This window comes from Prionailurus viverrinus, unplaced genomic scaffold (genome assembly GCF_022837055.1).
Source record: "Prionailurus viverrinus isolate Anna unplaced genomic scaffold, UM_Priviv_1.0 scaffold_62, whole genome shotgun sequence".
In the NCBI taxonomy this organism is placed as follows: Eukaryota; Metazoa; Chordata; class Mammalia; order Carnivora; family Felidae; genus Prionailurus; species Prionailurus viverrinus.
This window is the reverse complement of record NW_025927624.1, coordinates 599251-623165: the sequence shown is the minus strand read 5'-3', so window position 1 is coordinate 623165 and position 23915 is coordinate 599251. Positions and strand designations below refer to the sequence as shown.

The 23915-nt window shown below is 49.2% G+C and overlaps 2 protein-coding genes and 1 long non-coding RNA gene across 4 annotated transcripts in view; 2 read left to right on the top strand and 1 right to left on the bottom strand.

Annotated features, from left to right (window-relative positions):
* The window catches only part of LOC125159799 (ankyrin repeat domain-containing protein 26-like), a 156737-nt gene extending 149667 nt beyond the window's left edge, over window positions 1–7070 (bottom strand). Inside the window, exons 1-3 of the mRNA XM_047848414.1 lie at window positions 6670–7070; window positions 1846–1960; window positions 1511–1684 (exon numbers count right to left, since the gene is read on the bottom strand). Coding sequence (XP_047704370.1) covers window positions 1511–1684; window positions 1846–1960; window positions 6670–6920 — 540 coding nt within the window. The 5' untranslated portion in view covers window positions 6921–7070. The remainder of the gene's footprint in view (window positions 1–1510; window positions 1685–1845; window positions 1961–6669) is intronic.
* The window catches only part of LOC125159788 (ankyrin repeat domain-containing protein 26-like), a 708468-nt gene that overhangs the window by 316236 nt on the left and 368317 nt on the right, over window positions 1–23915 (top strand). The window lies entirely within an intron of this gene.
* On the top strand, window positions 7458–22148 carry LOC125159795 (uncharacterized). 2 transcript variants are annotated; one of them, XR_007149926.1, is made up of 4 exons: window positions 7458–7627; window positions 16453–16606; window positions 17089–17306; window positions 22115–22148. It is a non-coding gene; the product is annotated as an uncharacterized LOC125159795 (long non-coding RNA). The 2 variants fall into 2 exon arrangements; XR_007149925.1 differs by lacking the exon at window positions 22115–22148 and having other exon boundaries at window positions 17089–17315.

Genomic DNA, 23915 nt, shown 5'->3' with positions numbered 1-23915 from the left:
AATAAAACAAACAGCCTCTTCTTGTTATTTTATCTCACTTGTCAAATTTCCAAATTGGCCTACTTAGTTCTGACTGCTCCCTCCTTTCTCCTTTTTTCTCTTAAGCCTTGGCCAATAAAAGATAAATCCCATTTTTATAAATCACTTTTTTTATCAAATAGGAACTTGTCAACAGCAGTGATGTTTTTTATTGTAAAATGCATTTGTTTTCTTTGAGTTTTAAGACAAAGCCTAGGGCAAATTTTGCTTTCCTGTGTTGTTTTCCACTAATAAAAAAAATTGGATGGGAAAAATATTTGGAAACAAAATAAGTTTTACCTTTAACAAATATATTGTTTTCATAAATATTTGCCATAAATACATAAAACAAAGCAGTATTCTCTGTTTATTTAAAAGTATCCTCATTTAAAATGAAATCTTAGGGGTGCCTAGGTGGCTCCGTTGGTAGAGCATCCAACTTCGGCTCAGGTCTTAATCTCATGGCTCATGAGTTCATGCCCTGCATTGGGCTCTGTGCTGACAGCTGGGAGCCTGGAGCCTGCTTCAGATTCTGTGTCTCCCTCTCTCTGCCCTTCTCCCCCTCTTGTTCTGTCTCTGTCTCTGTCTCTCTCAAAAATAAATAAAAAATAAGAAGAAAGGAAGGAAGGAAGGAAGGAAGGAAGGAAGAAGAAATCTTAGATAAATAAGTTATTGCCAAATATTTTCATTCAGGGAATCCTTGAACTTCCATATACGTAAAATTGACCCTGCCCATGTCAACCAAGGGTGTTCCTCTAGGGGCTTCAGCAGTGAAAGGTAATGCATGTCAAAGAAAAGGAAGGTGGGCCATCAAGTGTGGCCATCATCTACTCCCCATGTACAGCTACAACCCTGCTGAGGAGCTACACAAGGTTGAGCAGGAGCCACTCTCTGAAGTGGGACACCCCAACATGGTACATGGCTGGCCGAGTGGCTACCAACACAAGTAGATGCCTTTGCTGGATGTCAAGACATGACCTGACCCCAATGCCCTCATCTTCAGAGCACCGGGGCCTGCAGTGCCCAGCACCTACAACCTGCTGCTTTCTCCTCCCGCTTGCACACATCCAAGCTCTCCGTGCTGGGTCTGGGTCTCCATTCCTCCTCCCACCTATCCCCAGCAGCACCCCTTGCCTAAGCCCCTGCATAGCACCCAGCCTCCATCATCACCTCACTCCCCTCTAGACCTTTAGTCTTTATGGGCTCTGAGACTACCATCCACTTGTAGGCACTAATGGAAACATTTTCTTTCTGGGGTGGGAGGGTGGCTGGGAGATACAACTTTGCCCTTTCTGTGGGCACTGCCTTTTTCTAGCCCTCCCTGACTTGGCATTGGAGTTATTTCCATTATGACAGGGCCTGATGTATAGAATTCAGTGAGTGAGTGAGTGTGTGTGTGTGTGTGTGTGTGTGTGTGAAATAAAACATTTTGAGGCTAAAATATTCATGTATATATATAAAATTTCAAATAATGTATAAATTAGTTCTTTACCTTATTTCTTGCTTCAGTATTCGCATTGTATAGCAGCAGCTTCTCTATTATGGATATATTATCACCAAAGGCCGCATAGTGGAGAGCAGTGTTGCCACTCACATCCCTAATATTTGGATCGGCACCATTTTCCAATAGTATGTTTACACATTTCTCTTCCTGGCACTGTACGGCCTGTCAGTGATATGCCAAGAAACAGAGTGTAAATTCTGAGAATTTAAAGTAAGCATGCCACAGGTTTCACCAATTCGTTTTGTTTCAAGGCAATAATTTCATTTTCATTCTAAGTAATGACATCAAATCCATCTCAGGCAGACATAGCTGGTACTACATACCTTCATGAGAGCTGTCCTGTTTTCATGATCACAGAGGTTAAGATGACATTTCCTCTCTACTAGGAGGGTCACCACTTCTGGATGGCCATTGGCACAGGCCAAATGGAGAGCAGTCCTAAAAAAGTGAGAGGACTTTTTAGGAAATGATAGTGCACTCTCTCAAACCTTGCAGTTAATTCAGGAAATTGTAAACATTAAGTAGCATGTTATTCCTATGCCTCCAAAACAAAGATTCAGTTTTCCTCTGGAGAAAGTACAATATTTAGTAGTGATTACTCATCACACTAATAAAAGAGCAGCCTGTTTGAAGAGAAAGAGCATGACCTCGGGATTCAGCTCCACTTGGGTTTGAATCCTAGTTTAACTCTGTTACTCACTAGTTATTGCTTAGACTTATCCTCAATGTCCTCAACAAAAGGGGATAAAAAGAGTAGTTGTCTCGTGTCACCTGGCTAGCTCAGTCTGAAGAGCATGTAACTCTTGATCTCAGGGTCATGAGTTTGAAGCCCCACAGTAGGTGTAGAGATTGGTTAAAAAAAAAAAAAAAGATAATAATAAAATAAAATGCCATGAAATGAAATAAAATAAAATAAAATAAAATAAAATACTGAGTACTTATCTCACAAGACCTCGTTGTGATGCTTAAATGAGGATCTATGCAAGTATTCAGAACATTTCCTAGCACAAATAACATCTCAATAGTTGTTGGATAATATAATTTTTTACAATTACTACTGCTTTACATAGACAACACTTCAATTAGGTACCTTGATACAATTACACCTACTTTGCAGACATGTTTTAAGGATTAGCAAGAATACTGCATTTCAATGATTCTAAGATGCTTATTTTGTCACATTTTAATATCTCTGACATTGGAATGCAATTTATAACTCAAAATGTCTTACAACTGTAAATGGCAGGACTTTAAAAAAATAATTGGTATATAAAATAGTGGGACACCATAGAATCTTGGTGCCTTCCATTATGTGAAATGATGGTATATACAATAGGTCTATTGCAGTTCTAGTCATATGATTGGCACTTAAATAAATTTTAGTTCTGAAAAGCATTATAGGAAAAGAGGACTAAATTTAAAAAAGGAAAACATTTTTAAGAACTTCTTACTTTGCTTCTCAAGAAAGTTTAAGCCACAGGAAACTCAGGATTCCAATGACTAGGAACAGTTCATTTTATTAAATATTGAGGTCTACAGATTGTACGAAAATCAAGTATTTCCAGCGATCGATATTAGTAGTTACTACTCTCATAAATTTCAGAAGGTCAGGTAAAGCTTATTTTTTACAATTTCCTATCTTCAGAAACTTTGAAAGGAAGGAGGAAAACTTCCCATTGAGATTAAGTCCTAATACTTCAATGTAAAATTTCTCATCTTAGGGGTGCCTTGCCGGCTCAGTCAGTAGAGCATAGGACCTTGATCTCAGGGTTGTAAATTTGAGCCCCACGATGGGTATAGAGATTACTTAAAAATAAAATCTGGCGCAGAGCCTGCTTTAGATGCTCTGTCCCTCCTCTCCCTTTCCCCCTCCCCCTGCTCATGCTTTCACCCTCAACAATACATAACACTTAAAACATAAAGTAAACAAGATAAAAGCTGGGGCACCTGGGTGGCTCAGTCTGTTAAGCGTGCAGCTCTTGATCTGGGCTCAAGTCATGATCTCATGTTCACTGGCTCAAGCCCCGTGCTGGGACTCTTTGAAAAGTGTATTGGAAAAGTTCCTACTTTCAGCACGGGGCCTGCTTGGGATTCTCTCTCTGTCCTTCCATTCCCCCCACCCCCACCCCCACCCCCACCCCATCCCTCTCAAAAAATAAATAAATAAACTTAAAAAATAATATCTTTAGAAAATAAATAAATAAAATTCCTCATCTTGCTCATACTGTGCAAAATGAAGTCTTTGAGAACAAAAGAATCTTGGGTAGAGTATGTCCGCTATATATGTCCGCTATATATATGTCCGCAGGTTCCAGGTGATAAATAAACAGAGGAAAAGAGTGGATAAATACATTTGGAGAGTTCAATATTTTTAAAGAAAAGGTATATAAAGGAAAGCATACTTCTGAAACAGTAAATAATCCCTTATATTTGCTAGGTCTTATTTTTTTTCATAAGCACACAACTAATATATTTTATTTTCATGATTAATATAAATCATTTACCTATTACACGTAATAAAGCTACCTATAACAGAAAACATATGTATATGCTTAATATATGCATAATAAAATCTACAAGTGCAAATAAAAATACTCCCTTTACTTCTGAAGAGGCCAAAAGTTGTCCAAATGTGCCAATCCTCAAAAAACATTTTAATTAACTCACTTTTCTTATTTTACATCCAAAAATATTTTTTAACACAAAGTGAGAAATTATTTTTATGTATATAAGATCAATATTCTTGCTCTTCTCCAGGATCACTTCAACGACAATAAACCCTTTCTGTTGATAATAAACTTTTAATAGGACCTTTATACACCTTTTCCTGTAGAAAGCACAGATTTTCTTTGAAGGCAAAGAAAAATGCATGTAAATACAAAGGCTCAGAAATAACAAATGTCGTCACATTTTCTGCATTTTTGGGCTTAACATAAAACTAGTCTGCTTGTGTGTACCTATGATCACACTGATTTTTGTTCTCACTTAATGATCCACTAAAGCACAGCTCTGCATCTCTGTGTATATCTATTATCTATGCCACTTTCAATGATCACATATCCATCTTATGGATGTAATGACATTTACTTATAAAAGCCATTATACGAGTACTTCTTAATACATTGTTATTGTAAATAGTGCTGAGAAAAGCAAAATGTATGTCATTTATCTCTAGTGATTTCCTAAAGATATTTTACTAGAAATAAAATTGATGGGTAAAATGAATACATATTTTTTAAATGTGGTACTTACACCAAATTGTCTGTTGGAAAGTCAAAAACAACTTAAACTTTAAGCGGCAGCATAAGCACCATCACTCTATTTTCACAAAGGTTGTAGATGGAAAACTGTATTTCAGTCCCTTTTTCACTTAAATTTCTTTTTTCCCAGGGACACTATATTTCCCTGTGTCCACTGGTCCCTTGTAGATATGCAAAGAAATACTTTGCACGATTTCAAATTAGAGGTTTTTGTTTGTTTTGATTTCAAAGACTTCCCTGTAAAACGAAGATAGATTCTGTTGTCTGATACAAATATGTTGTAAATATTTGCAAGTGCATTGTCTTTTATTTTAATAATATTATCTTCTGATAGAGGCTTTTAGTTGTTTATGTTGCTAAATCAATCTCCAGGATTCTTGATTTAAAAAAATATTTTTTAATATTTATTTATTTTTGGGAGACAGAGACACAGCGTGCAAGCAAGGGAGGGGCAGAGAGAGAGGGAGACACAGAAGCTGAGCTGTCGGCACAGAGCCTGAAGCGGGGCTCGAACCCACAAAGCACGGGATCATGACTCCCAAAGTCAGACCGCTTAACCGACTGAGCCACCAAGGGGCCCCAATTTTTTTTTGAGACAGAAAGAGAGAGAGAGAGAGAGAGAGAGAGAGAGAGAGAGAGAGGCAACACAGAATCCCAAGCATGCTCCACATTGACAGCAGGGAACCCGTCGAAGGGCTTGAACCCACGAACACCTGAGATTATGACCTGAGCCGAAATCAAGAGTCAGAGGCTTAACTGACTGAGCCACCCAGGCACCCCCCAAAAGTCTTGCTTTTCAAGTCATTCTTAGGATGGGTAAATAGGCATTTGTGGGATTTTTTTGTTACTTTTCTTATTTTGCATATTACAATTTTTAAATTTATAGCCCATCTGGAACTTATTTTAGGGAGATAAAATTCTAACAAGGTTTCTCCAAATAGGCTGTTTCTCCACTACTTACGAATAGTTCACCTTTTCCTACTAATATGAAATGTCACCAGTATGAAATTCTAAAGTCTTAAGTATATTTGAGCGTTGGTCATGTTCTACTCTGCACCACACCTTTATCTGTCTTTTCAGCTGTGAGTAAATGAATAATTTGTGGAAATTTCAGGTACATTTTGATATCTGGAAGGGCAAATCTACCTCCTATATAAAAACATAAGTTCTTAGGTTAATTCCAGTTTGTTAACATACCGTTTTCTATCAGTTTCAGATGTACAAGACAGTGAGTCCAAAAATTTCCTTAATGACATCACAAGAAGAGCATGTGTAGCTCAAAATTCTTAAAACCAGGATGCTTTCATTTGCTTTACCTAACACTGACAAATACAGGAAGGGTACACATTTTGAGACAAAGGAGTCCTCCTATTCAGAGCCATCTTCCACTTCAAAATGTCCTTCCAAGGTCCCTCAGGAAATAGCACACACACCTAAGTGTACACAGACATAAACTGGGTACTGGATTTTGTCCCAAGAATGTCTAGCCCAGAAGTTGATTACAGGAATTATTTCATTATGCACTCTTCTATGACGTTATGGTATAAAAATGAATCCATTAAAAACAACATGTTGTCGACACTTAATTTCGTGTGTATTACTATTGAAATTTGGGTAAATCACGTCAAACTTGAGAGTCAAGTGGTCTTTTCAGGAATTACCGGGTACGTGCCAGGGCAGCTGAAGACTTTGTTTTTGCCGCTCACGCTGTCGGCCTGGTGCTAGACCACGTAGGGTTCCCACGACCGAGGGGCAGCGGGACCTCAGGAGGGAAGAGAACCCAGCCCCCCGAGGGAGGGCTCGGATGCACAGGTAGAGCTAGGCCAGGTGTGCTCTTCTCCCAGGTCCGTCCCACCTCCTCCCTGCCAGCCTCCAAGCCCCTATTACCTGTTCATCTTGTCTCTATCATCCACGCCATTTCCCCCCAAGAACAGAATCTGCTGCGCTTGCGCTGCGGTGCCCACACAGGCAGCCTTGTGGATCTTTCTGAGATCTCTGTCTTGGACATGGTAACCCAGCAGCAAGTTGTCAGTTGTATTGTTCTTCTGCCCAACGCCCCTGCCCTGCCTCTGCAAGCCAGAAGCGGAGCCCAAGGGCGACATGCCCTTCTCCCTCCCGAACCCCCAAATCCTCTTCATTGCGAAGCCGGCGGGCTCCACAGAGACTTCACCCCGCCCTCCCTTTCCACTACCTCCCGAGCCCAACACTAGCGTCGGAGACAGGCCAAACCCGCCTGGCCACAACACGCCAGCAGTGAGGATCCGCGTTTGGGTAGCTGCCACTTCTCAGTCACCAGCAGCAAGCAATACCGCCAGGCACAAGCGCGCTTGCGCACTTCAGAAGAGGCAACCACTGCGCATGCGCACAGAGGCCTAACTGTCAACGGTACCCACAGCTCCGACGCCCCCCTCGCCAGGCCCAGCGCGGGGCAGCGAACAGAGGGGAGGGGGCTCCGGTGGGGGGTGGGCCGGGGTCCGAAGCCGCGGAACCCAGCGGGAGCCGGCACCTCTGCTCGCCACGCTCGGGACTCGCCTCGGCACCCTTCTCGCCCCACGCGCGCCTCCCGAGGGGCCCCTCCCCCGCGCCGCGGCCCAGGGTGCAGCCAGGCGGGCCTGCCTGGACCGCGGGAAGGGGTGGAGGTGGGGCGGGAGGCGGGGATAGGGGCCGTGCCCGGGGCCGCGACGCCCGCGAAGCCTGGAGCCCGCTGCAGCCGCCACCGGATCCCGGGATGGGACGAGAGACTGCGGAGGAAGCCAGCATCTCCCAGCCTGGAGCTCCGGGGGCCGCGGAGCCAACGCCGCCGCCGCCGCTGTTGCCTCTGCTGCTGAGACCAGGCTGGAGATGGGTGAGTTGACACTGGCGTCCCGGGGGACCCGCGCCACAGTCCCTCCATCCACGCACTCCTGGCCCTCCGCCTTGAACTCCGCGCTGCCGGCACAATCCCCCCCACCCTCACGCCTTCAGGGCTCCCACAGCCCCCTCCCTCCCTGAGCGTCACCCTATGGGTGGGAGTGGGAGCCCCAGGACCAGGGGTTGGGGGCATAGAGACAAGGATGTGGGGGCGGGATTCCAGGGAGACTACTGGGTTCTGACGCCCCCTCCCCCAACAGGCTGGCCCCAGGACCTTTCTCAGGCCCTGGAGGGCAAAGCCTCATGCCTTAGATCCCCTCCCTAGGCCTGGGCAGGGGCATCCCCTAGGCGCTGGGCTCAAAAGGCTCTTTGTGAGCTGTGCCCCCACTCCCCAAGCCTCCAGCGGGGTCCTGGAAAAGGGCGGGTGCAGAGGCTGGGACTGTGGCTGCTTGTCTGGACCAGGCGGAGGGGCATGGGGAGACCACCCCTAGTCCTTTCCTTGGGTTTTTGGCAGGGGGTGGGGGGCGCATCCAGGCTCATGTGCTTTTCACTGCACTGCCCAGGGTGGGGAAGGGAACCTGGCTGGAGGAGGGCTCTATCAATATCTGCAAATAGTGGGTTCTGGAAGCTGGGTTGGGGAGGGTAGCTTGGATGTAAGTCAGAATGATGGCACCTGAGCTGGAGTGCCATGAGAAGCAGAGGTGGGTCTCAGCCAGCCCTAGTAGCTGGAGGTCAGGTGACTCTCCTGGCTCTGGAAGACTCCCTCGAAGGCCTGTGGGCAGGAATACTACACCAGAGAGACCCCTCCATGGCCCCCCAGAACTGGCACTGCCCCGTTCCCATAGCATTCCTTGCCACTCCTGGGACACCAGTCATGACCTGCCTTGATGGGGAGCTGTGGATACTGGCGGGTCACCTCCCCGGGCAGGGCAGGTACTGAAGATCCAGGCCTCCGGGTGCTGAGGAGATAGGCACAGGGTCTTGGGAAAGTTTGGAAGAGTTTCTGCCAGTCCAGGGAGGAGAGAGAAGTTGCTGGAAGAGTTGGCTTGCTCAGCACTAAAGGGAAGGGCACTCTAGGTAGAGGGAATGGCTGGAGCAGAGGCTGTGAGATGTGAGCACGTGGTCGGGGTGGAGAGTTGTGGAAGGGGGGGCTGGTCAGGCACCGGAGTCACCCACGTGATCGAAGGGATGGAGGGCCAGGTGGAGGTGAGGTGTCAGGCCATCCCAGCGAGCTGGCACACGCAAGCTCCCAAGGACAGTGAGGAGCTGATGGGGCGGCAGTGCTGCCATCTGGCTCAGCAGCCCCTCTGGAGTCTGCCCAGGGTCCCTGCTGTGGTCAGGGCTGCTTGGCCCACATCTGCCGGTGGCTGGACCACCCCAAGCAAGTCCGCTTTCTGAATCTCAGTGTCCAAATCTGTCAAAAGGGGAGACTCCTCCACAGGGTTGTGGGGAGGTCTGCATGAGGTGATGAGTGTAGGGAGCCCAGCACCTGAGAAGGCCTCGGGAAATCCTTGGCCGCTGTGCCAGTATGTGTACCTGGAAAACGGGGGCATTGATGTCAGCTGGTGGGCCAGGCTAACTTTACCCTGTGGCGATGAGGATCCTGTGAGGGCTGGATGTGACCCAGGGAAGCCAGGGCTGGGGGCACTGCAAGTCCGTGTGCTCATGCTATTCTGGAAGAAGAGAGAAGCGGTGGGCCGTGGCCGGGGTGGGGTGCTCCTCCTTGTGCCCCTATGGGCACCTTAGCCATGTCATTCAACGGACCCTGCTGTGTTCCCCAAGGCCAAAGCCTCTTTGTTCTCCATGCTGCACGATGCACCCCTTCCTCCTAGTCAGCCCTAGCCCTGCAAATGGGGGACCAGGGCTCCCTTCCAGAAGGTTCTTCAGACACTGAGACCAACAAACACAATATCTTCCTGTGAGGGCAGCCGGGTGGAGAGGACACAGACCTTATCCCCAGGAGAATGGAATCTAGTTGGGCAGCAAAACCAGTCGGGCCTCCATGGTCTTGCATAGCCCTGTGCTGGCTGCTTAGGGGTGTGTGGGGGGGGCGAGGGTGGGGAGGTGGAGGGTGGGCGTTGCAATAATTGCACCGTGGGACAGTCAAGGGAAGAAGTTAAAAGCAAGGACTCCAGATCCAGTGGCCCAGGTTCAAATCTCAACTCTGCCACTTCTTACTGTGTGAACATGGACTGGTGACTCTGACTCTCTGTGCCTCTGTTTCCTTGCCTGTAAAATGGGAACGAGGCACACTAGAGCTATTTGAACAGCTTGGTTCAGTTTCTAGTGGGCATTTATGCCCCCTCTTCCAGAATGGGTCTCCCAGTTCACCCCTGCGTCCTGGAAGACTACACAGCCTGCTCCAGTAGGCGATCGTCTTCCTCTTGTGTGTGAGTCCCTATAGGCGGGGGCCTGCCTTTCTGTGTCCGTTGCTTGGGCAGGGGGCAATGGTGTGCTGGCAACAGACCATATGGGAGAAAAAGGTACCTGATAAACAGCGTTGGCAGGTTTCCATGGTGTAAATCTTCCGGCAAGGCCCATTTGAGGCTACCAACAGCTTAACCATCTTGCAGTGGGAGCTGGTCCATGCCAGCTTTAGCACCCAGGCATTCAGTAGGTGCTTAATAAATGATGGTTGAATAAGGAGAGAAGGCTCCAGAGAATTGGAGAGCTGCCAGGCCATACTGTAGCTGAGAGAGGGAGGCATCAAACAGGCTGAAGCCAGGACAAGAGAGTACTCTGAGTAAGTAACCCGTGGTGAGATGGAGGGCAGAAGGGAAGGAGGACTGGTGTCCTCTCTTCCTGGGAACCTCTGCACCTCTGACCCTGCGTCACTTCTGCTCTGGATCCTCTTGACCTTGGCCTGGTTTGGGCTGTCTGCACAGAATGACCTAACTGGATCCCAAGCATTAACCTGACAGAGCTCTGAGAAATGGTCCAGACGGGTCTCAAACGTCAGATTCTATTCCCTGGCTTATGCTGTTCCCTCTGCCTGAATGTCTGTTCCACCTACTTCTTCCTATGTGCCCTGAAACTCTGTCACCCTTCAAAAGCCTCCTCCACCCCAAATCCCACAGACCCTCCTCCCCTTCTGCTGTTTCTCTGGCCTTGCAGCCCCTCTCGTGTGCACCCTGCCTGCCCATTAAAATATTAGTAGCTAACATTGCATCTGGACAGCAACCTGTGATAGAGGTACTGTGAAAATACCTTTTGCAGGTAGGGGAATGGAGGCTCTGTCTTGTTAACGACCACCCATCCTTTGCCTCTCTGCTTGAACATCCTTTCGTTGTGCAGAGAGGCTCCTTGCTGTGGGCTGGGCAGAGCACCACTTCTCTTTCTTCAGTGTGTTTGCTGTGGCGTCTTCCACTAGGCCGTGAGTTCCCTATCCTATAGGAGCTTGAATGAATGAAAGAATGAATGAATGAGTGAATGACTTTCAGCCCCAGGGAGCATCCCTGTTCTTTTACCCATTCCTCCTCCCTTTCCATCCCTGTGGGAGGAGACTGACCCTCCAGAGGGCATCCTCACACCATGGAGGGATGGTCACAGGGACCCTGCTTAGCCACACCTGCCAGAAGGGAAGGGGAAGTGAGGCTTTGGGCAGGGCTGAAAGCAGGTATGTTAGAAGGGTAGTGGACCACCCTCCTGTGGTCTAGAGTGGGGCTGACATGGGCCCACAGCACTGCCTGTAACCCAGGAAGTTAACAGGGTCCCAAAATACTTTTTCTTGCACCGCCCCAAGTGGAAATTCCCCTGTTGGCCCACTTATTTTCATTTTATCTAGAAAAATAAAGTTGGAAATAATCATTCACACACCCTAATTACTCCGTTGCTTTATGAATTTAGAGCCTGTTTGGCTCTAGACTTTGGCTCCTGCTGAAGGAGGAATCAATCCCCTGGGAGGGGCAGGGTGAGGTGCCAAGGCAGGAGGCCAGAGCCTGCTCTGACGCTGGGGCCTCCTCGGGGTCTGACCTCCAGTTGCCCTCTCCTGGCAGGCTGGGAACTTCCCAGAAGCAGCAGCCCAGATGGGGGTCTGAGCAAGGGAGGGTGGCCAGAGGCAGTCTCCAGGATTCTGGTTGACCGGGGCCCATAATGGATGACTTCCCAGGCTGTTCTACCCCACCTTGACCTCTGAGTCATAACAATTTGCTGCTATTTATCAAGCACTTACCATGTGCTGGGCGCTGGGCCACGCACTTTGTCGGCATCATCTCAGCTATGCCTGCTAACTTCCCTTGAAGCAGGTACTGTTATTCTCCCCATTTGGCAGTTTGAGGGTGCCTGGGTCCCGGGGCTCAGAGCCAGGAAGTGGTGGGGCTGGGATTGTATCCAGCCTGTAGGACCCCCATAGCCCGATGGGGCCCCTTGGATAGGCCCCTCAGTCACTCAAAAGGGAACGGTCTCTGAAGCCTAGACGCCCGAGACAACCACGTCACTGGTGTCCTGGCCTCCAGGCCACCCTCCTTGTGGCCCTGATTGCCACTCCCTTCTTCCCCGTAGTCCTGGGGCTCTGTCTCTGGAAGCCCCGTGTAGCCACACCTGGGCGGCTTGGGGAAAATACAGACTTCCCAGGCCCTGCCACACCCTGCTGAGTCAGAATCCCACTACTGGAGAGGGGGCTGGAAACCCAGATTTTAAAATGTTGTCCTGGGGATACAGAGGCCTGCAGACTCCCAGAACCATTGCCCGGCCCAGTGGAGTTCAGGCTGCTTTACGAGACTCCTTTGCCCTTAACCCAGATCCCTATGACCCTTCCCCCGATTGTGTTCTCAGCCTCTGCCCCCTGCTACCCTAATGCAGCTCTGCACACACCACACCACACTGACCCCCCACGCCCTAATTTGCCTTTATCCAGGCACCTGCTGCTGCTGTTTCCTTCTGGAGACAGGTCACAGCTGGCCACAGACCCCACAGAACTTGTGTAATACTCTGGACTGGTCGATCATGGCCCCACTCTTGCTAACTCGGGCCTGGCACACAGCCTGGGGGAATCATGGTGGGTGAGTGATGGTGGCCAGGGAAGGCGGAACAAGGGAGGGCTGCCCATGACAGGTGGGGCTTCTAGGCTGGGCACACAGGCACTCTCTGGGGGCCGGCACCTTGCCTAACATGCAAAAGGCATTTGATGACTGTTTCTTAACTGCTTAATGAATGGTGATGGGTCGTGGGACAGGTGAGGGCCACTTCCGGAAGCAGTGCAGATTGGCCGGTTTAAGCAAAAGATGGAGAAGGTGCCTTCCGGACCATCTCTGAAGACCGTGAATATTAATGGTCCGAACTCATTTATGGCTCGGATGGGAGTGAGGGGCTGGTGCTTTCTTGCTTGATTTCATTTCAGTATCTCAGGACCCCTGGGAGGGGGTGCTGATGTAATCCTTATTTCGTTCAATGGAAACTGAGCCCTAGACAGGTGACTTAGTAGGGTCACACAGCTGGGAGGGGTCCTGCAGAACGGAGCCTTGCCCATTGTGTGAAAAAAAATAAATAAATGAGTCTGCACTCTACAGTTTCTGAAGCAGTAACACATTATCTCAGTTGGTTCTAGCTGTGGCTTGGAGGTGTGGCTCTACATTTTCACCTATGCCCACATCCCAGGGTCAGAAAACCTGCATCCAGGGGCCTTCTGTGTCTGTAAGGGATGGTGGTGGGAAGAGATCCTGCCTCCAGGCTGGCGGGAGAGAGAAACAAAGAGGCAGTGTTGGGGGCTCTGGCACATAGTAGGTGTTTGGGAACCCTTGTGGTCAGTTCAGGCAGAGCCAGCTCTGGTCCCATCTGGACCTTGGAACAGCCCAGATCAGTCTTCAGTCTTTGAGCCAAGGCCCACAGGGTATGGGTGACGGGTCCAAGGTCATACCTGCCTCAAGGACTAGAGCAGAGGGTGTGAGGCTCCTCCACCATGGTGGAGAGGTCCAGGGAATGGGGCAGGGGCATTCTGTATGTGGGGGATGACCTCTGTCAGAGCCATTAAACCACAGAGCCTGGCCCCAAAGGGCCCCCAGGGAAACCCCCTCTCAGAGATGTCCAGGACTGCTGTGGGGCCTGGCGTGTTATTGCTGTCATGGATGTTCTGCGCCATACCTGAGTAGGGGCAGTGGTCCTGCAGCCACCAGTGGGGGATGTGACAGACTCTGTGGCGTGCCTCCAGGCACTGGCATGTGGGGAGGGCGAAATGCACCAGCACCCCATCCAGACTAGAATCCAGGTGCTGGCTTCCCCCACACACACCTCCCCCACCCCCGCCCCGCCCAGCCCGCCGCTGGGCCTTTGCAGATGCTATCACTCTGTCTGCAGTGGCCTTCCCCTCCTCTCCTGGCAGGTGCTGGCTCATCCTTTAAGACCTCTCCAGGAAGCCCTGCCTGACTCCCACCCCAAGGGCCAGGCTGACCCACCCTGCCAGGATTTCCATCCGGCTGCTCCACAAGATGCTGAGAACCTTGAGGGCCTGGTCTGAGACGCCAGTGGAGTGGACAGGGAAAGCAGCTGTAAGGTGCAGCCCAGTTCAGGCAACTGTGCCTGCTGCCCAGAGAGGAGACCCCGCTGGGGAGCTAGCCAAACACGTCCATTTCACAGAGGGAACATTGAAGGCCTGAGGTGCTTGGTACTGACCCAGAGCACCCTGGGGAGTGGTTGGTAGTCCCTTTGTGGCTTATAAGAGGAGAGCCCAGGGCTATGTGACCGTACCCCTCCCCCACTCTTGTCCCCAGCTGGAGCATTTGTCTGCAGGATCCAGGTCAGGTCTGAGGGGGATGGGAAGAAGCCCAGGAGAGCAAATTCCCCAGTGCTCAGGTCTGCACTCGGTCTTCCCATGTGGAGGACAAAGCTCCTTAGAGAAAATGCTTGCTGTCCAAAAGCTGGCAGGAAATCCACATTGATAGCTCATTCCAGCAAGAAGGTGCAGGGGAAAAAAAGCCTGTGAGAACTTAGGCCCAAATGTTAGCCCCAGGGATGGTGGGTGATATTACTTCTTTCGCTGTGATTTTCACATTTCCTAGGTTGTAGGTGAAACCTTTATAACCAGAAAAATGAAGTTACCGTGTAAAGGAGAGAGGTCTAAGAAAAGGTGCCCTGAGAACAGCCAGCTCCCCATTCATGAGACTCTGGGGTCACCAAGTGTGAGTGGCTTCCAGAGGGACCCTGGCCCCAGGCCCATCCCCCAGAACAGGTGTGCCCGGGGCAGACAGCTTAGCCTGTGTATCTCTCTTTCTCGGAATTTGGGTCAGTGAGAGTCCAGACCTGGGGCTACTGGGATGTAGCACACCCAGAATTTCATTCAAACCTCTGCTGTCCTTCCTGTCGTGTGGGTTGGGCCTCAGGGCCCTCGCCTTCCCACCTCCACCTGGAAAGCCACCCCACCCCACCCCACCCCAGGCTGCCCTCTGCCCCTCCTAGCCAGAGGTGGCCCTAGGTGTATTTGCTTCACCTCCATCTGGGTGCCCAGGTGGGTGCGTAGCACTGTTGACTGCCTTCCTTACTGACTCCGGCCCCAAAGTGCCTTTCCAGGGGGTCCTCCTACAATGTAGTCAAGTTCGACCTCGTGGAAATGGTCTTTGGAATCACAGCTGAGCCTTGATCCTGGGTGAGGATTCGATCTCCGTCTCCCCCATATACCTAGTACAGAGCACCCATTCATTCGGTCATCTGTCATTCAGCCAAGTGCCAGGGCCCAGGCTAGGTGCCAGGGCACAGATCTGCTGACTTGAGGGTGTGACGTGTCTGTGTTTTTGAGCACGTGTTTTGTGCACATCACCTGCACGCACACACAGCGTGAGCATCTCTGTCATATGTGAACTCTGGTCTTTGAGGCTGTGACAGTGTGTAATCCTGCCGGGACTCTGGGCACACCTGGTTAATTCATTCTGCAAGTGTTTAACAGACACCCACTAAGGAAGTACCAGGCTCTGACCCCAAAGAAAAATGACCCAAGGTCTCTGTCCTCCGGAAGTGCCATCTTGGAGGCTGTCGCCGTGTGGACTGGTGGGGGCAGAAGCCAGCAGGGCTGGGGGTGGTCAGAAACGTGGTCCTGGAGACACAGGGAAGAGTGGGGATGGGGGTTCCTGCCCAACTGTGAGTATGATCTCCAGTATCCCGTTCAGACCAGTGATCTGGGGCCTGGGACAGGCCTCCCCAACTATTTTCATGCCCTAAAGCAGCCCCGAGGGCCGACGGAACTGGAGCTTCAGGTGGTGACCTGTGAGCCCCGACTGCTGAGGGCTGGGAGAGAATACAGTGAATGAAAATGAAGCATGTGGGCTGGATAACCTGCCTGGGCTGCAGACTTTTCTGAGAGGCGAACTTGGGGACCAGACACCAGAACACAGCACCTGGAAAGTAGAACCCCGTGATCCAGAACAGAGACGCGGGATCACGGAACTCAGAGGAGGAAGATGGAGCAGCAGACCTAGAATGTGGGCCTTCTAGAACCTGGAACACTCAAGTCAGCCAGAAGCTGGAAGATCCAGGCTGTGCCCCCGATGGTCAGTGGGGGAAACTGAGGTCCTGCAGGAATGGGGAGGTCTTGAGCATTGGTGAGCTGCAGTGGCATGCACGTGGTCTCTGCTGAGCCAGGACCTCTCCACAGCTCGCCGCTGCCTGACCTGGGGCTAGTCCTGTCCCCTCTCCAAACCTCAGTTTCCCCCTCTGTGAAATGGTCACGTGATGGTGAGACAAGATGGAGCACTTCATCTGGTGCTCAGGCTCTCCCGGCAAGCTTAGTGGCATTGCTAAGGCCTGGACCCTGGCCACTTGACTCCTGAATGACTCTGTCCCCTTGTGGTGATGGTCTGGTCACTGCTGTTCCTTTCTCTTCTTTCTCACACTCAGTGGGACATTTGGGCACTTGCGGCCCTTTTCCGGAATGCTCTCGGGATCTAGCAGAGGGAAAAGACTAATCAGAGGAGCAAGAACAGACTGGCGGCTCCATATGAAGGAGCAGGCCCCAGTGCCTACAGCCCTGCATGGTGCCCTGTGCCATTTGGTGAATGCTTCTTGAGTGTCCCCCGGTGGAGACGATCGGGTCCTGCGCTGAGGGCACCACGGCCCCTCGAAGGCAGGGGTGGGCAGAGTTGGATTGGGAAGGGAAAAGAGAAAGGGCTCTATGTTCCCGCTCCACAGAGGCTCCCCAGGCGCACCTGCTCCAGGCCACCTCTCCTGAAGGAGGTGGAAGACCTTGCTTGGGCTCCCAGAGAGCCGGAGCTGTAGGATCTGGGCCAGGAGCAGCCTGGTCACTTCCCCAGATCCCCGTGAGGTGGTGTTACCAGCCCCCGCTTTTCTGCCTCCAAGAGAGTAGGATTCCAGAGGTGGGGGCGGGGGGCAGAGCCAGGGTCCCAGCCCATCCTTTGAGCCAGCAGCAGCTGGGCATGGTGCCAGGCACTGACCTGGCATGGGGTGACCCAGGGGTGAACTGAGCACCCAGGGGTGAACTGATATCCCTTCCTGTTTCCCCTCCTTCCTTGCCAGGTCTCCTCCGGACCATCAGCCATGCTGCTCAGAGCGCTTTGAAGGCTGGAGCCCTTCCCCGTGTCTCTGCTCTCCACCACTTCGCTCCCATTGTGGGGGACCCGTCGAGTTCCTGTACATGAGCCACCTCATCGGGGTGTGCCTTGCCCAGTCAGGACTAGACTTTTTCCAACCCCAGACCAGTTGTGAGAGCCCAGCAGCACTGACTGCAGCTGCAGGTGTGTGGATTTGGGGGCAGAGGGGGGCTGTCGTCAGCACCTCCTTTGCATCAGGCTCTGTGCTGGGGCCCCAGGAGAGTTGGTCAGCACCGTCCAGTGTAGGGTGAGGAGCCCTGCGGGGCAGAGCAGGGGTGAGGCAGCTCAGTCCTTCCTCAGTCTGGGGGAAGTGCAGTTCAGCTGAGCCTACCTTGGCAGGGAGTGAAAGATTACACAGAAACTTGGAGCCTCCTAGAGGATTTGGACTTTATCCTGGGAGCAGGTGTTCCAAGCTGAGAGGGACAACATCAGATGTGGCTTTTGCTAGGCTTGTGGGGCTCAAGCCAGGAGCCCCTTCCCTGGCAAGGCTGCTGCTGTTGTCCTGGTGAGCATGGATGGTGGCGCAGGCAACGTGGGACAGTGGCACAGGGGGCCGGGTGGGACGACGAGTACCTGGGCATTGAATAGATGTGCCTGGCAATGGGGAGCTCGAGGTCAGTGAGAAGCCAGATTCTGGATGACTGCTAGGCTCCTGGCCTGGGAGACTGGGTGGATGGTCATATCTCGGGTTATCAGCTCAGGTTTCCGGAACCACAATTTGAGCAAGTTCTTTATGCCTGGTTTTGCGGCAGAGGGTCCCAGGCAGGATGGGAGCCAACTCTGAGCCCAGGCCTCTGCCCTCTACCTTGGCCCAGACCCTGCCGGCTCTGCTCATCTCTCTCCCTTCACCCTACAGCACTTTAGCCTCTTGAGTGCATGGCTGCACCTCACAACTATGCCCTGTACACATGGGGGAGCGCCACTCCACTCCTGCTACCTGGGTACACGGGGACCGCCCTCTGCACTGGCTCACCGCCGACCCTGTGCATTGATGTGTCTCATCCACTCGCTGTGCAAGGGCATTTCCCCCAGGCCACAAGGCGCAGCTCCTGTAACAAAGCCTCTCTGCACTATAGCTTGAATCTGTCACCCTCCTGGCCCTGTGCTAGAGCAGGCTCCAAGAGGACAGAAGAGGGCTGGGGCACACCCTCCCCTGCCCTCCCCCACCTCAGGCCTGTGGGCTTGAGATGGAGCTGAAGCTCCCTGCTGAAGTGGCCCTTTGTACATTGTCCCCCTGGAGGATGGGGGAGCCTGGTGGGAGGGACTGGCACTGCCCGACACCATGTGCTGATCTCAGGGGCACTGAGGATCCAGATGGGGAGTGCGGGGAGTTGGGGGGGTTCACTGGGCCTGGGATCAGGGGAGAACACCCTGCCATGTATGGGCTCGCACTGACCGGGCCTGCCGCCCCACACTAGAGGGTACTTGTCACTCAGAGTCTGTCATCACTTCTCAGGCAAAGTGTGTCATCAGGCACCAGTTGTTTAGGGAGCGTCTGCTCTGGGCCAGGCTTTGTTCTAGGGGGTGGGGCTCCACTGTGACCTGTGACCAGTGACTGAGGCTTGCAGGCTTAAGATGACCCTGCTCTCCTGTTGACATTCTGAGCACCAGGGTGTGGGTGGGGGAGACAGACCAGGAACAGGTAAACAAGGAGACGGCTAGTTTCCGCTGTGAGTGCTGGGGAGCAGAAGACCTGGGCAGGGGTCAGCTGCTGTAGCTGGAGGGCCAGGAGGGCCCCTCTGAGCAACCAGCCACATTCCAGGCCTAGGAGCAGCCAGTGGGAGGACCCTGAGACGAAAGGTGGGGACTGTGGCTGGAGCCTAGTGGACGAGGGCGGCAAGGGCAGCAACGATTCGAGGACCAGATTGGCGGGGTCTGTGGGCCCAGAGAAGAGTTTGGATTTCATTCTGAGGGAGACTAGTGTGCAGTGGGGTCGAGGGGAGGGTCTTGTGGGAGGAGGTTGGGTGGGGTGGGGGAGGGGGTATGTGGCCTGGTGGGGACTTTGCAGTGACAGAATTTGTGGGTCTCAGTGCCAAATGAAAATATAGTCCCCGAGGGGCAACTGGGTGTCTCAGTGGTTTAAGCATACAACTCTTGATTTCTGCTCAGGTCAGGAGTCCAGGGTTATGGGATTGAGCCCTGTGTCTGGCTCCGCATCGAGCCTGGAGCTTTTTTGAGATTCTCTCTCTCTCTCTCCATCTGCCCCCCCCACTCTTGTGTGCGCTCTCTGTCTCTCTGTCTCTCTGTCTCTCTCTCTCTCTCTCTCTCTCTCTCTCTCTCTCTCAAATAAAATAAAATACAGGCACCTGGGTGGCTCACTTGGTTGACCACTTCAGCTCAGGTCATGATATCGAAGTTCGTGGGTTTGAGCTCTGTGTCAGCCTCTGTGCTGACAGCTCAGAGTCTGGAGCCTGCTGCAGATTCCACATTTCCCTCTCTCTCTGCCCCTCCCATGCTCACGCTCGGTCTCTCTCTCTCAAAAATAAACATAAAAAAAATAAAATAATGAAAAGAAAAAAAACGAATGAAATCACAACTATATTCAGTTAATCTGAGAAATGCAAAGTTTGTTTAACATGAGCAAATGATGTAATTCCACACATTAACAAATACTTTATTTTATTTTTTTATTTTTACTTTTTTAATTTAATTTTTTGTTTTTCAGAATTTACATCCCAAATAGTTAGCATAGAGTGAAGCAATGATTTCAGGAGTAGATTCCTTAGTGCCCTTGACCATTTAGCCCATCCCCCCTCCCACTACCCCTCCAGCAACACTCAGTTTGTTCTCCATATTTGTGAGTCTCTTCTGTTTTGTCCCCCTCCCTGTTTTTATATTATGTTTGTTTCCCTTCCCTTATGTTCATCTGTTTTGTCTCTTACAGTCCTCATACGAGTGAAGTCATATGATTGTTGTCTTTCCCTGACTAATTTCACTTAACATATTACCCTCCAGTTCCATCCATGTAGTTGCAAATGGCAAGATTTCATTCTTTTTGATTGCCGAGTGATATTCCATTGTATCTAGATACCACATCTTCTTTATCCATTCATCCATCGATGGACACTTGGGCCCCTTTAGCATACTTTGGCTATTGTTGATAGTGCTGCTATATACATGGGGTGCATGTGTCCCATCGAAACAGCACACCTGTATCTCATGGATAAATGCTTAGTAGTGCAATTGCTGGGTCGTAGGGTAGTTCTATTTTTACTGTTTTGAGGAAACTCCATACTGTTTTCCAGAGTAGCTGCACCAGCTTGCATTGCCACCAACAGTGCAAAAGAGATCCTCCTTCTCCACATCCTCGCCAACATCTGTTGTTGCCTGAGTTGTTCATGTGAGCCATTCTGACAGGCAGAAGGGGTTAGCTCAGTGTGGTTTTGATTTTTATTTCCCTGATGATGAGTGATGTGGAGCATTTTTTCATGTGTCAGTTGGCCATCTGGATGTCTTCTTTGGAGAAGTGTCTATTCATGTCTTTTGCCCATTTCTTCACTGGATTATTTGTTGTTTGGGTGGTTGAGTTTGAGAAGTTCTTTGTAGATTTTGGATACTAACCCTTTATCTGATATGTCATTTGCAAATACCTTCTCCCATTCTGTCAGTTGCCTTTTCGTTTTTCTAATTGTTTCCTTCGCTGTACAGAAGACTTTTTGTCTGATGAGGTCCCACTAGTTCATTTTTGCTTTTGTTTCCCTTGCCTCCGGAGACGTGTTGAATAAGAAGTTGCTGCGGCCAAGATCAAAGAGGTTTTTGCCTGCTTTCTCCTTGAGGATTTTGATGGCTTCCTGTCTTGCATTGAGGTCTTCCATCCATTTTGAGTTTATTTTTGTGTAAGAAAGGTGTAAGGAAGTGGTCCAGGTTCATTCTTCTGCATGTCGCTGTCCAGTTTCCCAGCACCGCTTGCTCGGGAGACTCTCTTTATGCCATTGGATATTCTTTCCTACTCTGTGAAAGATTAGTTGGCCATACGTTTGTGGGTCCATGTCTGGGTTCTCTATTCTGTTCCATTGATCTGAGTGTCTGTTCTATTGCCAGTACCATATTGTCTTGATGATTACAGCTTTGTAGTATAGGTTGAAGTCTGGGATTATGATGCCTCCTGCTTTGGTTTTCTTTTTCAAGATTGCTCTGGCTCTTTAGGGCCTTTTCTGGGTCCATACACATTTTAGGATTATATGTTCTAGCTCTGTGAAGAATGCTGGTGTTACTTTGATAGGGATTGCATTGAATATGTAGATTGCTTTGGGTAGTATCGACATTTTAACAATATTTGTTCTTCCTATCCAGGAGCATGGAATCTTTTTGCCATTTTTTTGTGTCTTCTTCAATTTCTTTCATAAGCTTTCTGTGGTTTTCAGTATATACATTTTTCACCTCTTTGGTTAGATTTATTCCTAGGTATTGTGTGGCTGTTTGTGCAACTGTAAATGGGATCGATTTCTTGATTTCTCTTTCTGTTGCTTCATGTTGGTGTATAGGAATGCGATTTCTGCACATTGATTTCATATCCTGCAAATTTACCAAATTCAGGAATCCATTCTAGCAGTTTTGTGTGGCATCTTTCGGGTTTTCCATATAGAGCATCGTGTCATCTGCAAAGAGGGAAAGTTTGACCTCCTCCTGGCTGATTTGGATGCCTTTTATTTCTTTGTGTTGTCTGATTGCAGAGGCTACGACTCCCAATACTATGTTGAGTAACAGTAGTGAGAGTGGACATCCCTGTCTTGTTCCTGACCTTAGAGGGGAAGCTCCCATTTTTCCCCACTGAGGATGATATTAGCATTATGATTTAGAGGTATGCTCCTTCTCTCCCTACTTTCTTGAGGCTTTTTATCAAGAAACGGTGCTGTATTTTGTCAAATGCTTTCTCTGCATCCATCGAGAGGGTTATATGGTTCTTGCCCTTTCTTTTATTGATGTGATGAATCACGTTAATTGTTTTGCAGATATGGAACCTGCCCCGCATCCCAGGTATAAATCCTGCTTGGTCGTGGTGAGTAATACTTTTCATGTATTGTTGGATCCGGTTGGCTAATATCTTGTTGAGAATATTTGCATCCATGTTCCTCAGGGAAAGTTGTCTATAGTTCTCCTTTGTAGTGGGGTCTCTGACTGGTTTTGGAATCAAGGTAATGCTGGCTTCATAGAAAGAGTTTGCAAGTTTTCCTTCCATTTCTATCTTTTGGAACAGTTTCAAGAGAATAGGTGCTAACTCTTCCTTATATGTTTGGTAGAAATCCCCCCTGGAAAGCCATCTGGCCCTGGACTCTTGTTTTTTGGCAGATTTTTGATTACTAATTCGATGTCCTTACTGGTTATGGGTCTGTTCAAATTTTCTATTTCTTCCTGTTTCAGTGTTGGTAGTGTATATGTTTCTAGGAATTTGTCCATTTCTTCCAGATGACCCATTTTATTGGCATATAATTGCTCATACTATTCTCTTATTATTGTTTTTATTTCTGCTGTGTTGGTTGTGATCTCTCCTCTTTCATTCTTGATTTTACTTATTTATGTCCTTTCCTTTTTTCTTCTTTGACCAGACTGGCTAGTGGTTTATCAATTTTGTTAATTCTTTCAAGGCACCAGACTCTGGCTTGATTGATCTGTTCTACTGGTATTTTTCTGTTTTTTGTTTGTTTGTTTGTTTGTTTCGATAGCATTAATTTCTGCTGTAATCTTTATTATTTCCTGCCTTCTGCTGGTTTGGGTTTTATTTGCTGTTCTTTTTCCAGCTCCTTAAGGCGTAAGGTTAGGTTGTGTATCTGAGATCTTTCTTCCTTCTTTAGGAAGGCCTGGATTGCTATATATTTTCCTCTTATAACCGACTTTGTTGTGTCCCAGTGGTTTGGGGTTGTGGTGTTATCCCTTTCATTGACATCCATATATTTTTCCATTTCCTCTTTAACTGCTTGGTTGGCCCATTCATTCTTTAGTAGGATGTTCTTCAGTCTCCAAGTATGTGTTACCTTTCCCAATATTTTCTTGTAGTTGATTTCGAGTTTCATAGTGTTATGGTCTGAAAATATGCACAGTATGCTCTCAATCTTTTTGTACTTACTTAGGGCTGATTTATGTCCCAGTATATGGTCTATTCTGGAGAACGTTCCATGTGCACTGGAGAAGAGATTGTGATACCACCATGCTTCCTCTTTTTCAATATTGCTTTGGCCATTCAAGGCCTTTTGTGGTTCTATACAACGTTTAGGATTGTATGTCTACCTCTCTGGCAAATGTTGTTGGTATGTTGACAGGGCTTGCATTACACCTGTAGATTGCTTTGGGTAGTGTAGACACTTTAAAACTATGTATTTTTCCCATCTATGAGCATTGTATGTCTTTCTCTTTCCGTCACCTGCAATTTCTTTCATAAGTGTTTTACGGTTTTCAGAGTATAGGTCTTTCAACATTTGGACCTGTTAAAGAAATTGTGCTTTATATACACAATGGAGTACTATGTGGAAATGAGAAAGAATGAAATATTGCCCTTTGTAGCAACATGGATGGAACTGGAGAGTGTTATGCTAAGTGAAATAACCATACAGAGAATGACAGATAACATACGGTTTCACTCTTATGTGGATCCTGAGAAACTTAACAGAAACCATGGGGGAGAGGAAGGAAAAAAAAAAAGAAGTTAGAGTGGAAGATAGCCAAATCATAAGAGACTCTTAAAAACTGAGAACAAACTGAGAGTCGATGGGGGTGGGAGGGAAGGGAGGGTGGGTGATGAGTATTGAGAAGTGTACC